The sequence below is a fragment of the Elephas maximus genome, chromosome 4, assembly GCF_024166365.1.
Source record: "Elephas maximus indicus isolate mEleMax1 chromosome 4, mEleMax1 primary haplotype, whole genome shotgun sequence".
In the NCBI taxonomy this organism is placed as follows: domain Eukaryota; kingdom Metazoa; phylum Chordata; class Mammalia; order Proboscidea; family Elephantidae; genus Elephas; species Elephas maximus.
In genome coordinates this window covers 27,091,105-27,109,175 of record NC_064822.1, presented here as the reverse complement: position 1 = coordinate 27,109,175, position 18,071 = coordinate 27,091,105, and the positions used below count along the sequence as shown (strand labels likewise).

The 18,071-nt window shown below is 39.6% G+C and overlaps 1 protein-coding gene across 3 annotated transcripts in view; it reads right to left on the bottom strand.

Annotated features, from left to right (window-relative positions):
- MPP7 (MAGUK p55 scaffold protein 7) overlaps nucleotides 1–18,071 on the bottom strand; it is a 302,630-nt gene that overhangs the window by 162,167 nt on the left and 122,392 nt on the right. For all 3 annotated transcript variants that reach the window (XM_049881747.1, XM_049881746.1, XM_049881745.1), the window contains one exon: nucleotides 16,522–16,640. In XM_049881747.1, the coding sequence (XP_049737704.1) occupies nucleotides 16,522–16,640 (119 nt within the window). The remainder of the gene's footprint in view (nucleotides 1–16,521; nucleotides 16,641–18,071) is intronic.

Genomic DNA, 18,071 nt, shown 5'->3' with positions numbered 1-18,071 from the left:
ATGAACTGTTCTTTAGTCAGGTGTTTCTAGGTAGGAAAAACCTCTCATTAGATTTTTGTACATCATATAGAATACTGTTAAATTATGAAAAAAAGAAATATGATTATTCTGAAGCTAAGCCTATTTGGATAACTATCTAAATCTCATAATAACTTAGAAGACACTGCACAGTTACATAAAATGCAGACACTTCAGTAAGGCACAGTTGATCAAGCATTCACAAACCTAGCTCCTATTCATTCATCCTTTAGTCCCAAGCAGATCTCTAAAAAGGGCAACATATGGCCACTGTTTTAAGAGTATGAGTTACAAAGGCAACAATTTTCCTCAGGGTCTTAGGAATTCAGGTCTTCAGCAGACTTCACATGTTTCTGGGCCTGAAAAAATGTAAACTACAACATAAAAAATAACTTTGTCTGGCTTCTCCTACAGGGCTGGCTGGACAATTACCTTTGATTGGCCAAGGAGCGTTACCAGCTGCTGATACCCAATTCTCCACTCTGTCAGACCAGGTGGCCATGGATCATTTGCAATGTCTGGCTGTCTTTTCCTTTCCCTCCCACTCAAGGCAAATGGTATTTCAGAGGCAAGTAACATAACCTCCCCAAAGGGTTTACTCTCTGAACTTAACACTACCTTTTCTCTTCCCAAACAGTAGAATTTGCTTCTAAAGAACCCTATACTGGCAAATACCTTATAAAAAAGTCTTTCAGTCTTGAACCTAATTTAACCCAAACCAAACCAAACCCATTGCCATCGACTCAATTCTGACTCATATCATGCCTACAGGACAGAGCAGAGCTGCCCCACAGGGTTCCTAAGGCTGTAAATCTTTATGGAAGCAGACTGCCATGTCTTTCCCCTATGGAGCAGCTAGTGGGTTCTAACTGCTGACCTTTCAGTTAGGAGCCGAGAGCTTAATCACTGCGCCACCATGGCTCCTGAATTTGATTTACTACTATGTAAATACCACTTTTATCCCCAGTATGATGCTTTTCTCTGCGTCTAGATAAAAACAGAGGAAGCTAGAGTGCTTAAACCACAGCTCAAAAACTTATTTTTAAAGATAGTCTGTATCAATTATCCTAAATATAACCACTTTCCAAGAAAATCTAATTATGCTAATTATTAAGACAGAGGCTCACTAAAATACTTGGATTTATTCATATGGTTGTAGAACTCTTCCCTGATCCTTACCACTACACATCAACAGTACCCCAATATAGTAACAGGAGATTACAGGTGAAAGAGCTCAAAATCTCACAATCTATTTATGAAGGAATATTCAGGGAAACCTAAAGACATCAGGGTAATAAAACACAAGGACATTAGAGGAATTTTAAGCCCTTGGCACCCTGCAGCTAAGGCAAAAAACAAACACAGCGAAATGCCTCCCAGACTGATATAAAATTTCATGCTCTTTAGTGAGATTTTTACCTAAGTTCCTATCATTAGAAAAATCATGCTTGGACTTCAACGAAAAATTACAAGGAATGCGAAGGCAGGAAAAAGCAGTCTAAAGATACAAAGCAAGCATCAGAGTTAGACTCAAATAATAGAGATTTTTTGAAACACCAGAGAATTTTAAAAAGCTATAACATGCTAAGGGATCTAATGAAAAAATTAGATAATATGCAAGAACAGATGGGTAATACAACCAGAGAAATACAAACTCTAAGAAAGAATCAAAAGGAAATGCTAGAAATCAAAAAGCCACTGTAACAGAGATGAAGAACTGTCTTTGAGGGACTCATTAGTATAGACTGACCTCAGGAAAGGAAACAACCAGTGAGTGTGAAGATAGGTCAATAGAAACTTCCCAAACTGGAATACAGAGAAAAATAACAATGGGAAAAAAGGGAGAGGAGTGCCTCAGGCTGGGTTCTCTTGAAAAGCAAAACCAGTGAAGCATGAACACACACATGCACACACACACAAATATATATTATAGAGAGAGAAAGAGACAGAAATTTATATCAAGGAAATGGCTCACACGGTTGTAGAGGCTGACAAGTCCCAAGTGTGTGTCCCAAGTGTCAGGCTTGAGACTTTTCCCGACTCATGTAGTTACAGGGGCTGACGAACCCAAGATTGGCAGGTCAGGCACTGGCTCACAGGCTGTGGAGGCTGACAAATCCGAGATCAGCAGAAAGAATGCAGGCTGATGCAACAAGTCCCAAGAACCCACCAGAGGTCAGATGATGATGAGCCGAATGCAGGATCCAGACCACAGCAAATGCCACTGAGCTCTGCCAGAAAGTCCATATATACTGGATACAGGCTACATCCCCAAGTAAACTCCCTTTCAACTAACTGGCTGTTCACAGCAGATCTCATCATGTAGGTGATTACATTGTATCAGCTCTCATCACGGAGGTTATTATATCATTACACAACTGCAAACTACTTCATAGCTGCCAAGCCACTGAGAATCATGGCCCACCCAAGTTGACACTCAACCTTAACCATCAGTCCACACCTTGTCAACTTGGCTGTACACATCTCCTTAAACCATACATAATCTCTAAAGTATAAAGTCATTCTTGGCACCTAACATGACACAACTAACACCTTTTCAAGCGAAAAGGCACCTCTAGCCCTGTTTACACCCTACATAGATGAAGAAAACAAAAATATTCAATAAACACATACAAGGAAGAAATATTCATAACAATTACAATCCTTGTATCTACAAATGGTCACATGGTCATAGCTAGTATTTAGAACTACCTTCTTCCATCACCCATTCCATATTCCCTTTGCCTTTAGCAAGCACCTCAGCTGGTCCTAGATCTTTGCCTGGTGGGGTGGCCCAAACCTTCCTTTCTACAGGGTCTGGGCCATTAGTAGTCATATCAGAATTGGGCTTCTGTAGTTTCCCACTGACTTTAATCCCAGAGCATGGTAGTACTAAGAGATGCCCTAAGGAATCTCCTGCATTCCAGACATATCCTTCTTTATCTCCATTATGTAATATCAATCCAATTCCTCTTGGTACTCAGGATCAATCACACCAGCTAGTATGGTGACTCCCTTCTTTGCCTGTTGATCCAGAGGTATAAGGAGCCCAAAGTGGCCACGTGGCATTCTTAACTTTCAGTTCAATAGAATCAGTGATGTATCTTCAGGTGAGAGTATTCTTTCCTTTGGGACTAAGACCTATTGACTCATGGAGCACAGAGTGGCGGGAGGGGAAGCAAAAATTCTGTGAGTCACTAGGGGTAATAGTGAGTGGTACCACTCCTGTTTCCACCCCTTGATTCCTAGATTCATGAATCCTGGCTATGGGAGAAACAGCACCATATATTAGATGCTGGTTTAGAGCATATACAGCTTCCTGGAGAACACTGCCCCAACCCTGCAAGGTACTGCCACCTTGCTGGCACTGTAACTGTGTCTTTAGAAGGCCATTCTAGTATTCTATCAAGACCGTTGCTTCAGGATGATGGGAAACATGGTTAAGACCAGTGACTTCCTTGAGCATGGGCCCACTGCTGCAACTCACGTGCTGTGAAGTGAGTCTCTTGATATGAGGCAATGCTGTGTGAGATACCATGATGGTGGAGAAGGCATTCTGTAAGTCCACAGATGGTAGTTTTGGCAAAAGCATTACGTGCAGTGAAGGCAAACTCGTATTCAGAGTAAATGTCTCTTCCAGTAAGAACAAAACACGGTCCTTCCCGGATGGAATAGGTCCAATGTAATCAACTTGCCACCAGGTTGCTACCTGATCACCTTGAGAAATGGCATCATATCAGAGATTCAGTGCTGGTTTCTGCTGCGGCCACACTGGGCACTCAGCAGTGGCTGTACCCAAGCTGGCCTTGGTGAGTGGAAGTCCATGTTGCTAAGCCCATGCATAACCTCCATTCCTGCCACCATGGCCACTTTTTTCATGAGACCACTGAGCAAAACAGGAGTGACTGGGGAAAGAGGATGACTAGTTTACACAGAATGCATCATCCTACCCACTTGATTGTTAAAATCCTCCTCTGCTGAGGTCACCGTTTGGTGAGCATTCACTTCAGACACAAATATCTTCACTTCTTTGGCCCATTCAGAGAGATCTATCCACATACCTCTTCCCCATACCTCCTTGTCACCAATTTTCAAATCATGTTCCTTCCAAGTCCCCGACGATCCAACCAAACCACTGGCCACAACCCATGAATCAGTATACGATAGCACACCTGGCCATTTCTCCTTCCAAACAATGTGAACAACCAGGTGCACTGCTCGATGTTCTGCCCATTGGGAGGATTTACCTTTGTCACTGTCCCTCATGGAGGTCCAGAAAGGGGCTGTAATGCTGCCACTGTCCACTTTCAAGTGATGCCTGCATGTCACACAGAACCATCTACAAACCAGGCACAAGTTTTCTCTTCCTCAGTTAACTGATCATAAGGATCTCCCCATGAGGCCATAGGGGCAGACTGGGAATTGGAAGGTAATGTGACAGGAGTGGAGACCACGGGCATTTGGTCCACTTCCTCATGCAACTTACTCGTGCCTTCAGGTCCTACTTGGGCCCAATCTCGTATATACCACTTCCATGTAATGACGGAGTGCTGTTGTTCACATCAGCTTAACAGCTCTGTGGGTCAGACAATACCCAGTTCATGACAGACAGCTCAGGCCACATGATGAGTTGGTGGCCCATGGTTACGCATTCAGTCTAACAAGACAAAAGCTGCTTCTCAAAAGGAGAGTAGTTGTCTGCAGAAGATGGCAGGGCCTTGCTCCAAAACCCTAAGCATCTCTATAGGTTACTGATAAACAGCCTCTCTATATGTTACTCACACTTCAAGCACCATTGCATCAGCCAGATCATATGGCCCAAGTGGCAGAGTGGTTTACACAGCAGCCTGAACCTGTTGCAGAGCCTTCTCTTTTCCTGGGCCCTTTTTTTACTCAAACCTAGCACCTCTTCGAGTCACTTGATAAACAGGCCAGAATAGCACACCTGTCATTCAAATAGAACAAGGGGATGCTGCATGGTTTAAAGTCAGAAAAGGTGTGCATCAAGGCTTTACCCTTTCACCATAGTTACTGAAACTGTATGCTGAGCAAATAATCCAGGAAGCTGGATTATATGAAGAAGAAGAATGGGGCATCAGATTGGAGGAAGACTCATTAACAACCTGCATTATGCGGATGACACAACCTTGCTTACTGAAAGTGAAAAAGATGACGCAGTTACTGATAAAGATCAAAGACCACAGCCTTCAGTATAGATTACACCTCAAAATAAAGAAAACAAAAATCTTCACAACTGGACCAATAAGCAACACCATGATAAACGGAGAAAAGACTGAAGTTGTCAAGGATTTCATTTTACTTGGATTCACAATCAACTTCCATGGAAGCAGAAGTCAAGAAATCAAAAGACACATTGCATTGGGCAAATCTGCTGCAAAAGACCTCTTTAAAGTGTTGAAAAGCAAAGATGTCACCTTGAAGACTAAGGTGCGCCTGACCCAAGCCATGGTATTTTTAATTGCTTCACATCCATGAGAAAGCTGGACAATGAATAAGAAGGATTGAAGAAGAACTGATGCCTTTGAATTTTGGTGTTGGCAAAGAATACTGAACATACCATGGACTGCCAAAAGAACAAACAAATCTGTCTTGGAAGAAGTACAACCAGAATGCTCCTTGGAAGCAAGGATGTCGAGACTACATCTCATATACTTTGGACATGTTATCAGGAGGGATCAGTCACCGGAGAAGGGAACCATGCTTGGTAAAATGGAGGGTCAGCAAAAAAGAGGAAGACCTTCAGCGAGATGGATTGACACAGTGGCTACAATTGGCTCAAGCATAACAATGATTGTGAGGATGATGCAGGACCAGGCAGTGTTTCATTCTGTCGTACATAGTATCGCTAGGAATAGGAACACACTCAACGGCACCTAACAATGACAACAACAACAGTACAGCCAAATGAGGGATATGCTGCCTCAAAAATCCAAAGAAGCCTACCAGGCGCTATACCTCCTATTTAGTTGTGGGAGGGGCCAGATGCAATAACTTAACCTTCATTTTAGAAGGAATATCTCAACATGCCCTACACCACCCTGGACTCATAGAAATTTCACTGAGGTGGAAGGTGCTGAATTTTTGTTGGATTAATTTCTCACCCTCTAGCATGTGAATGTTTTACCACTAAGTCCAGAGTCATTGACACTTCTTCCTTACTAGGTCCAATCAGCATAATATCATCAACATAATGGACCAGTGTGACATCCTGTGTAAAGGAAAGGTGATCGAGGTCCCTGTGGGCTAAATTATGATAGAGGGCTGGGGAGTTGAAGTAGGACAGTGAAGGTGTATTGCTGGCCTTGCCAGCTGAAAGCAAACTGCTTCTGGTTGTCGTTCAAAATAGGTATGGAGAAAAAGGCATTAGCCAGATCAATAGTTGTGTACCAGGTACCAGGAGATATGTTAATTTGCTGAAGCAGTGAAACAACATCTGAACAGCAGATGGAATTAGAGTCACCACTTGGTTAAGTTTTCAATAATCCACTGTCATTCTCCAAAATCCATCTGTTTTTTGCAAAGGCCAAATATGCCAGTTGAATGGGGATGTAGTGGGAATCACCACCCCTGCATCCTTCAAGTCTTTGACAGCGGCAGTAACTTCTGCAATCCCTCCAGGAATGCTGTATTGCTTTTGGTTTACTATTTTCCTAGGTAGGGACAGTTCTAATGGCTTTCACTTGGCTTTTCCTAACACAATAGCCCTTCCTCCACATGTTAGGGATCCAATGTGGGGGTTCTGCTAGCTACTGAGTATGTCTCTTCCAATTATACATCCTGGAACTCGGGAAATAACTACAGGATGGGTTTGGGGATCCACTGGACCCACTGTGAGATGGATATGAGCTAAGACTCCATTAATCACCCGAGCTCCTTATATCCCCACTCTGACTGGCCACAGCAATATCAAAAAAACCAAACCTGTTGATATCAAGTCAATTCTGACTCCTTGTGACCCTCCAGGACAGAGTAGAATTGCCCTATAGTGTTTCCAGGGCTGTGATCTTTACGGAAGCAGACTTTCACATCTTTCTCCCACGTAGCAGCTGGTGGGTTGAACCACCAACCATTCAGTTAGGAGCCAAGTGCTTAAAGTGCTTAACCACTGCACCACCAAGAAAATTATCAAGGACATTGCATAATAATAAAGGAGTCAATTCTTCAGGGAAACATAAAAATCCTTATCATGCATGCATCTATAAAGAGTGTCAAAGTACTTGAGGCAAAAACTAAAAGAGTTGCGAGGACAAAGATACAAATCATCGACTATTATAGATAGAGACTTCAACACTCTTCTGTAAGTAATTCACAGATCCGACAGGGGGCCATCAAGTAAGGATACTATTGAACTGAACAGCACCATCAATCAACTTAATCTAATTGCTATTTACAGAGTACTTCATCCAGCAATAGCAGAATACACATTCTTCTCAGTTTCACATGGAACAATCACTAAGACAGATCATATTCTGAGCCATAAAACACACCTTAATTAACTTAAAATAATAAAAATCACAGAAAATATGCTCTCAGACTACAATAAAACTAAACTAGAAATCAGTAACAAAAAGACAGCTGAAAAATTGCAAAATATTTAGAGATAAAATAACTTCTACATAACACATGGCTCAAAAAGAAGTCTCAAGATAAAGTGAAAATATTTTGAACTAAATAAAAATGAAAATATAACTTATCGAAATCTGTAGAATGCAACAAATATAATGCTTACAGCATGCCTTAGTTATCTAGAGCTGCTACAATAGAAATACCACAAGTGTGCGGCTTTAACAAGAGAAATTTATTCTCTTACAGTTTAGGTGGCTAGAAGTCCAAATTCAAGATGCCAGCACTAGAAGAAGGCTTTCTCATTCTCTCAGTTCTGGGGGAAGGTCCTTGTCATCAATCTTCCCTGGTCTAGGAGCTTCTGAGACGAAGGGACCCCAAGTTCAAAGGATGCACTCTGCTCCTGGCACTGCTTTCCTGTGGTATGAGGTCTCCCTGTCTCTCTGCTGGCTTCTCTCTTTTATATCTCTAAAGAAATTGACTCAAGATACAACCTAATCTTGTAGGTTGAGTCCTGCCTCATTAACATAACTGCCTCTAATCCTGCTTCATTAACATCATAGAGACAGAATTTACAACACATAGATAAATCACATCAAATGGCAAAATGGTGGACAATCTTGCAATACTGGAAATCATTTCCTAGCCAAGTTGACAGGTATTTTGGGGGGATACAATTCAATCCATAATGCTGAATAAATATTTATAAAAGAAGACAGGCCTACAATCAATAATCTAAGCTTTCACCTTCAGAAACAAGAGAAAGAAGAGCAATATAAACATAAAGCAGGCAGAAGAAATAATAAAATTAGAGCAGAAATCAATAATATTGAAAACAGGAATTCAAAAGAGTAAAACAATGAAACTAAATGCTGGTTCTTTGCAAAGATCAATAAAATGGAAAAACCTCTATTTAAGGTAACCAAGGAAAAAAAAAAGATATAAATTACATTATCAGAAATGAAAGAGAAATCATTAGTCCTATGGATGTTAAAAGGATAATAAACAAACATTATTAACTGTATGCCCACAAATTTGTAACTTAGATGAAATGGGTCAATTCCTTGAGAGACACCTATTACCAAACTCACATAAGGAGAAACAGGTGATATGAAAAGACCTATATATTGGAAACCCTAGTGGCATAGTGGTTAAGAGCTATAGCTGCTAACCAAAAAGGTCAGCAGTTGGAATCCACCAGGTGCTCCTTGGAAACTCTATGGGGCAGTTCTACTCTGTCCTATAGGGTCACTATGAGTCAGAATTGACTCGAAGGCAATGGGTAGACATATTAAGGAGCCCTGGTGGCACAGTCATTAAGAGCTTGGCTGCTAACCAAAAGGTCAGTGATTCGAATCTACCAGCTGCTCCTTGGAAGCCCTTTGAGTGGTTCTACTCTGTCCTACAGGGTTGCTATGAGTAGGAATTGACTCAATGGCAACGGGTTTGGTTTTTTTATGTATATTAAAGAAATTTAACCAATAACTAATAACCTTCCAAAAAAAGAAAACACTATGCCCAGAGGGTTTTACTGGTGAATTCTACCATTTAAGGAAGAAATGACACTAATTCCTTAGCAAGCTCTTTCAGAAAAAAAAGGCAGAGGGAACACTGCCTACCTTATTCTATGAGGCCAGGAGTACCCCAATACCACAAACAGACAAAGACGTTACAAGAAAGGAAAATTTCAGACAAATATCTTCCGTGAACGCAAACACAAAAATCCTCAATAAAGTATTAGCAAATTCAATATATAAAAAGAATTATACAACAAGACCAAATGGGATGTATTGCAAGTAAGGATGGTTTAACATTAGAAAATCCATTAATATAATCCATCACATCGACATGGTAAAGTTAAAAAAAATCATATGATCATATCCACAGATGCAAAAAAGCATTTGACAAAATCTAACACTCATTCACAATAAGAACTCTCAGCACAATGGAATACTACACACAAGAAAAATAATAAATCTGTGAAACATCTCACAATGTGGATAAATCTGGATGGCATTTTTGCTGAGTGAAATTAGTCAATCACAAAAGCACAAATACTATATGAGACCACTATTATAAAAATTTATGGAAAGGTTTACACACAGAAAGAAATAATCTTTGATGGTTTCTAGAGAGGGAAGGAAAAAACACCAACTAGGTAATAGATAAGTGGTAACTTTCTGATGTGTAAGACAGTACACAACACTGGGGAAGTCAGCACAACTTGACCAAGGCAAGGTCATGGAAGCTTCATAGACACATCCAAACTCTCTGAGGGACCGAATTACTGGGCTGAGGGCTGGGGACCATGGTCTCAAGGAACATCTAGCTCAACTGGCATATTTTATAAAGAAAATGTTCTTTATTCAACTTTGGTGAGTATCATCTGAGGTCTTAAAACCTTATGAGTGGGCACCTAAGATACTCCACTGGTCCCACTCCATCTGGAGCAAAGAAGAATGAAGAGAATGAAAGACACAAGGGAAAGATTAGTCCAAAGGACTAATGGGCTACAACTACCACAGCCTCTACCAGACTGAGTCCAGCACAGCTAGATGGTGCCTGGCAACCACCACTGACTGCTCTGACAGGGATCACAATAGAGGGTCCCAGACAGAGCTGGAATAAAATATAGAACAAAATTCTAACTTACAAAAAAAGACCACCCTTACTGGTCTGACAGAGAGTGGAGCAATCCCGAGAGTATGGCCCCCGGACACCCTTTTAACTCAGTACTAAAGTCACTCCTGAGGTTCACCCTTCAGCCAAAGATTAGACAGGCCCATAAAACAAAAAACAAAACTAAACTAAATTGGCACACAAGCCCAGGGGGAAGGATGAGAAGGCAAAAGGGGGCAGGAAAGCTGGTAATGGGGAACCCAAGGTAGAAAGAAGAAAAGTGTAGACATGTTGTGGGGTTGGCAACCAATGCTATAAACAATATGTGGATTACTTGTATAATGAGAAACTAATCTGCTCTGTAAACCTTCATGTAAAGTACAATAACAAAAAAATAAAGCTCTCAGCAAACTGGAAGTAAAATCATACTTAATGCTGAGATACTAGATGCTTTTCCCCTCATACTAGAAACAAGACAAGGATGACCCCTCTCACTATCCCTACTCGACACTGTACTGGAAGTCCTGGCTAATGTTACAACCATCAGGACAAGACTCTTGGCTATGTAAGAAATTAAAAAAAAACAAAAAACAAAAAACTGTCTTTATTCATAGATGACACGATTGTTAATGTTCCTTCAAGACTGAAATCACAGAAATACAATTATTCAATGATACTGGGAAAAATTTCTTCAAAATATCAATTTATGTTTTGTGGAAATACTCCAGAATCACAACCTGAAACCCACTGCTGCTGAGTTGATTCCAACTCATAGGGATCCTATAGGGCAGAGTAGAATTGCCCCATAGGGTTTCCAAGGAGTGGCTGGTAGATTCAAATTGCCAACCTTTTGGTTAGCAGCCAAGCTCTGAACCACTGCGCCACCAGGGCTCCTCAGAATCACAAAAAGGATAAAATTCAGATTTTATTCTTTTTGTGCCATACTCTGCACTGCTCCCCATACTCTATCTTACTCAGATAAACCTGTCAGGCTCAATCCTAAAAATAGGATGCTCACACTTGACTCCAGGTATTTGCATATGTCATTCCTTCTGCCTAAGACTGCCCCTAAATACTCTCACCTGATGTACTCCTACTCAGCATTCAGGTTTTATTTAGCTTAAGATACCACGTCCTCCATGAGCCCCTCCCTGAGCCCCGCGTTGTGTTAAGCACCTTGTAACTCTCATAAAAAGCTATAAACATGGCCTATCATAGAATACTGTAATTACCCCTTCCCTCATCTATAACCCCAACCCCTCTCGGGACACCAGAGGCTCCACATGGCAAGGGACTGTGCCTGTCCTATTAGAAATGTTAGTCCCAGTGGCCCATACAGTGCCTGGTACACAGCAAGTACTGGACAAATGCGGGCTGAATGAATCAATCAATATTCAAAAGCTAAAACTATGTAACTAAATGTTATCAGGGCCTAGCTGGGCTTTTATCAACGTCCCTTCAAGGCTGAAATTACAAAAATAGAAATAATTCAATGATACTGGGAATTTTTTCTTGAAAATATCAACTTATGTTTTCTTGAAATACTTCAGAATCACAAAAAGGATAAAATTCAGATTACTACTTTTTCTTCTCCCAACATATATACAAAAGGCACCAACAATTTGATGATCTTATCCTAGAAATCTAAGAAAACTGTGAAACAGAACAAAAATTTCTGAGCAAACAGAACTACCACCCTTATTGAAAAGAAATATAAAATTTAAGCAAGTCTTTATGCCTTGTTATATCTTGTTATAAAATGAAGTTAAACCAGATTACCAAAATACATACTATGTTATTAAATAAAATAAAATTTAAAGCAAAAAACTCTCTGTAGGGAAAAAAAAAGGTAGAAGATAAATCTAGAAATGAGGTTAAGACACAACACACATGCCTCATGGTCCTTTATATTTGCAAGAGATGGATCAAAAATGTGCCTCCCCGTTTACTGGTGGTCTATCACATTCCCTAGGAGAACCTGGGTGGGACAAAGAGTTAAGTGCTCAATTACTAGCCATAAGGTTGACGATTTGAACCCACCCAGAAGTGCCTCGAAAGACACACCTGATGAACTGCTGCCTAAAGGTCACAGCTTTGAAAGCCCAGAAGAGCAGTTCTACTCTGCACACAGGCGGTTGCCGTTAGTCAGAATCAGTTCAACGGCAACTAGCAACAACGTCACATCCACGAGATTGTGTGGATTCTGATATCTTCGTCTTGCTGCCCCTCATATAATATTTCCATCTTCTACCAATATCATGTCCCTTCTTATTCTTCTAACACCTCATGCTCACACTTCTCATTATTCCTCTACAGCTTTTCCATTTAGAAACTTTTAAAAAATACCCTCAGCTAGTACTCTTTCAAGAGCCCTAGTGGCACAATAGTTAAAAGCACTCAGCTACTAACTGAAAGGTCAGTGGTTCGAACCCACCAGCTACTTCACAGGAGAAAAGATGTGTCAATCTGTTTCTGTAAAGATTTACAGCCTTGGAAGCCCTATGGGGATGTTCTACCCTGTCGCAGAGTGTCGTTACGAGTCGGAATCAACTCGATGGCAGTGGTTTTAACACGTTATAAAACCAAAAACCAGTTGCCACCAAGTCAATTCCAACTCATGGCAATCCCATGTGTTTCACAGTAGGACTGCCTTCCATAGGGTTTTCAAGACTCTGATCTTTCAGAAACAGATCACCAGGCTTTTCTTCCAAGATGCCTCTGGGTCAATTTGAATCACCAACCTTTTGGTTAGTAGCTGAATACCTAACCATTTGCACCACCCAGGGACTCCCTAACACTCTACAGAAGCACCATACTTCTTTTCCAGTAACAAGTGCATATCCTACAGTATTTGTGCCAGACTATCACATTTTTACACAAATAACGCACACCTTCTACATGTGTTTGCTGGCCGCACCCTCTCCCCATGAAGCACCCTCACAAGCTCTGCCATGCGAATTCTCTTCCACATGTTGCTGTAGAAAAATTAGTATAGAGTGCTTACAAAAATACCTTGTGTGGTGAGGATTCGGCCAGCAAACCAACGCAGAAGGCGCAAGTTATCTGCATTAAAGAACGGTACAGTTCCATATCCTAAGGTGGCTTGTTATAACTGTCACATATACTACGATGTCAAAACTGCCTTTCCTTCCAAATACTTCACATCAGACAAAAAACCTAATCCCAACTCACTGCTGTCGATTCATTCCAACTCATAGTGACCCTATTGGACAGGGCAGAGCTGCCCCACAGGGTTTCCAAAGCTGTAAATCTACGGAAGCAAACGCCAAATCTTTCTTCCATGGAGCAGCTGTTGGTTTGAACCACTGACCTTTCAGTTAGCAGCCAAGCGCTTTACCAGTATGCCACCAGGGCTTCTTACTAGACAAAAAGTTAGAGTTATTTCTACATATTTAAAACTGTATGATGATTTAACACCCCCTCTTTTTTTTTTTAACACAAAATAAAATGACAACTATGAAAATTCCTTGCTAGAATGAAATCAAGTTTTGTGTTCACCCAGTTCTAAATCACATACCAACAGCTTCGATTGCAAGCAAAAGAGCATAAAACCAAAGCACTTTTTGATTCACTCTAAAACAAATCTTTCAAACAAATTCCTTTTGCTCTACTAAGATTTATGTACAATAGCTGAAGGTTTTTATCATCCATCCTTAAATAGAGGCACTTGGAATACAGCTAAGCAGTTTTTTCCAGCTGTTTAAAGCTGCAGTCCCCTGAGCTTGCCTCCTGGAGTCATTTTAGGCTTTATGTATCTGAAAACTAATAGAATAGGTCAGTCAAAGGACACACTTGAGATCTCCATGTGATAAAAGTTCAGGGATTGGGAGAACTATGAAAAAATTGAGAATATACTAGAGTTAAACACAATAAAACTAATTTGAAAAATACATCTTATATTAACAAAAACATTTGTAATAGTACATGCAGTATTGTGCTATTTAAATATTGACATCAGTTTATTTGCTTCGTTTTTATAAAACCAAATACCTACACCCTCTAGAATGCTTCCTAACCACTTAATACTGACATATACTTTGGAGGAAAAAAACAGGGCTTTGAACCGGCTCTTCCCCGTTCAGTCATGGCTGAGGATGTGAAACTGAGCAGACTTGAATTTTTAAAATTTGGGTGAACAAGAACCATAACCACAACAGGAAAAATTAGAAGTTGAAGCCCTCTTAAAAACCTAATCTTCCTCTTAGAAACAAGGGCAGCATACATGTTGCATAGCAACTAAATCTTTTGCCCATTGGATTTTGAGTAGAGTTGGAAACAGCTGTGCTCCACTCAAAGATGGCAGCCAACTGCACTGCTCTGAATGTATGTTGCTTTCCTCAGTCCTGCCAATAATCCAATCTCATGCATTAGGCTCCTCAAAGGGCTCATTATGCCTCTACTGAGTTTCCCATTCCAGGACTTCAACCATTAATTTTTCCTGTTCCCATTATAGTTCCAGATCACCCACATTATAAAAATTTGGGCCCGTTCCAATTTAGCTTCGTTGGCCATGACTGAACTGGTTTGAACTGGCTTAAAGCTCTGGGAAAAAACTCTATCGTTAAAACTCAAAAGCCAGGATAACTAAGAATTTTTTTCACACATCCGTTTTTATTCCTTTAATAGGAATAACAGCCATCTCTACAGTTAGTTTGTGGTCCTTTGCATGCTATGATAATTAACTTGTTCCTCAATATTGAATAATGCCTACTTATATTTGCCTAATCAGTAGTTAAGAGCTCGGCTGCTAGCCAAAAGATATGCAGTTTGAATCCACCAGCTACTCCTTGGAAACCCTATGGGGCAGTTCTACTCTGTCCTATAGGGTCCCTGTGATTCGGAATCAACTCATCAGCAATGGGTTTGTTTTTTTTTTTTTACCACCTCATAACTATCAAGTAACTTAGATCTTCACTATCGTATCTGAAATTTACGAACAACCTTGTCTACAGGTATTATGATTTCCACTTTAAGTTAGGAAACTGAGAATGAAAACAAGTTATAAATACAAACAAACATGCCTCCATTGTTTTGGGCATGTTTGTTTATTGATTAAGGGGTGATAATGGCACTTCAAATACATTTTATTTCTTCTATCAAAAGATCGAATCAACCTAAATAAGTCTATAGGTGTTCAACTTGCATATATTCAACACAGGAATATTTCTGATCACCTCACAAAGTTACAAACTTGATCAATTATAATCAAAGACTATTTCTAACAAACCCCTTGGCAATTACACAGTTATTAAAAAGAACAATAACAAACAAAGCTAACTAGTCTTTAAATGGTCTACTAAGAAAATCACATATCAGCACTTCTTGAAAGTTGCCACTATTTGAAACACACAAATTTCAGTAAACTTGACACCAGGAATAAGAATTCTGTTCTGTGAAGCAATTGTAACAGAGAAGTTGTTTATTTTCAACATCAATTAAAAGCCTCTTACCATAACAGACAACCCTAACAAATTTAGCTGAATTAAGTATATAGGTCCAGATATTGTTGAGGCATGGGTTTCTACCTCTTATAGACTCAATTAAGACCTCTCAATTCCCTTTAGCTTGAGTTAAATGGAAGAAAATGCAATTCATATTTCCAGAAACAAGAGTGGCATATTTTCCAGCAAGTTTCTTGTTCTCATTTTACTGCCTTATGAGTTCTGATCACTCCCAGTGTTGCTCTCTGGCCAGATCTGATTTCTGGTGGCTGATCATTTTCATGGCATGATTCTTTACTAAGACTCCCTCCAAAAGCTGTTTTTACTCATATTTAGCACTGATGTATTTATATACAAAATATCATTTCAGAAGAGTCGTGCCAATAAAAGAAACAACTTACTAGAATTTCAGTTGACTTTGTTAAAGGAAATTATTTTAAATTAATGCGGCTACTGAACTGCTGCCATCCTTGACCTCAGAAAATGTATTCCTTCTAATTTCTGCTGTGAATATTTATTTATTTAAGTTAAATTCCAGCTCATGAATGTTGACCATAAAGGAGTCTAAACCTTCCTGCTACTATTTCATATTCTTTTTCTAACAACGGTGAGCACATGTTTGCTACATTAGTATGCAGGGCCAGGTCACCACCATTAAATGAAATCATCTATGTATTTTTGGTGGAATCTTTTAACAACGTCCACGCCCGCCAGTGAAATGAAACAAGGATGTTTTGTTTGCAGACAGCAACAATTTGATCTCTGGTTTACTAGATGGCACTCAAAATATTTTTCTATATGTTTTTCTCAAAGAGAATCTGACATCAGCATGGTTTACCTTCACCAGTGAATGCAGGCTTTTTTCACCAAACATATCCCAGAGGAAGGTCAGATCTTCCTGGCTATCCACATGTGGCTGCAGCTGGGCTGGCAGAGCAGCCAACAGCTCATAAAGACCTATAAAATGAAAATAAAACACAAAGTGTAATCTTAGGGTGATCTCATTAATTTCGCTTCAAGTGTGTGTACACGATGGCCTGGAACACGTTGTTTTTACTGGGTTTGTATTCTGTGCCATCAAGTAAAGCACTTCTCTGAAGAAGCAAGGAAACTTCTTGATTTTTTTAACTCCAAACACATATGTATTAACAAGCTAGTTTTTACCTTTCATCGTTGTCAACATTCTACAGTCATCCAAGTTTACATAACCCTAGACAAAAAATGTGTATGAGTTTTCCAAAGAGAAGAAAAAGCATACATTCCTTTTTTTAATCGTTATTACATTTCCTTCAATGTTAGCCAAAGAGTGAAATGAGTCATGAATAGGAAAAACATCCTTAGAAGAGCAGCAAATTGATAGAGCGGTCCATTAAAAAGGTTTTGTGGTTTCCAAATAGTTCCTAGTTATTTATTGCATCAAAAATGTTTATATTATCTAGCATCCAAAATAAAGTTCTGAAAAGAAAGACAAGAAAGACACACGGTATTATCACAGTTAACCATTAAAAAAAAAAAGGCTTAGTTTAAATTTTAAGTCTAGATTTCAGGTATGTAAAGTGTATCTAATACCCACTGAAAGAGTTAAAGTAACAGATCCAGGTTACACATGGCGCTCGCTCCTCACTAGACACTTCATAAGGACAGACAGTAGCACAGTGTTTCACAGTAGCGAGCTACATCAACTATCCATCTCGTTCAGAGGCTATCAGACCGCTGTCCAAGAAATGTTGCAACAGTGCTTGCCCGAGACTCTTTAGGGAGGTGACCTGGCAGAAGTCGATATCAACTCATAGCACATGTTTCATTTTCCAGTGGGATTACATGAGGTAAAAAGGACAAAATTCCTTTTATTTCTGTGTGCTCTCTACAAAAACACCAAGATCTTCTGGAACCTACAGCACACAGTACTGCTGTTATTTTTAGTCTGAACAAGTGCTGCTGTTCATAGCAGGTACAGCTTTACAAGATCTTTAACTAGCAGAGAATAGTAAGTAAATTATAGGCTGCTAATTATTCTATCTAGCATCATCCTAAAGTGCTATAATAATATTCTACTAATCAGTGAGAATTCACAGCCAAATGTATTAGGTACCACTTTGAAAGTTAGATATGTAACTTGGAAGAGTCGATTAAATTCAAACATTCCTGGGACTATATTTAATTTTGGACCCCCCCGCAAAAAAAGCTAAATACTATTTTTTTTTAATTACCCTAATTACATGCTTTAGTATTCTTAGTGGTTTTACATTTATTCCCTGAAAAGCCTGACATTTGTGCCTTAACCAGCTCTTATTTATAATTTAGTAAAAACTATTTTGAAGGCATCTCGCACGTATAGTAACACAGGTCTCATTTTAAATATACATTTTTTTTTTTTTTTTAAATTGC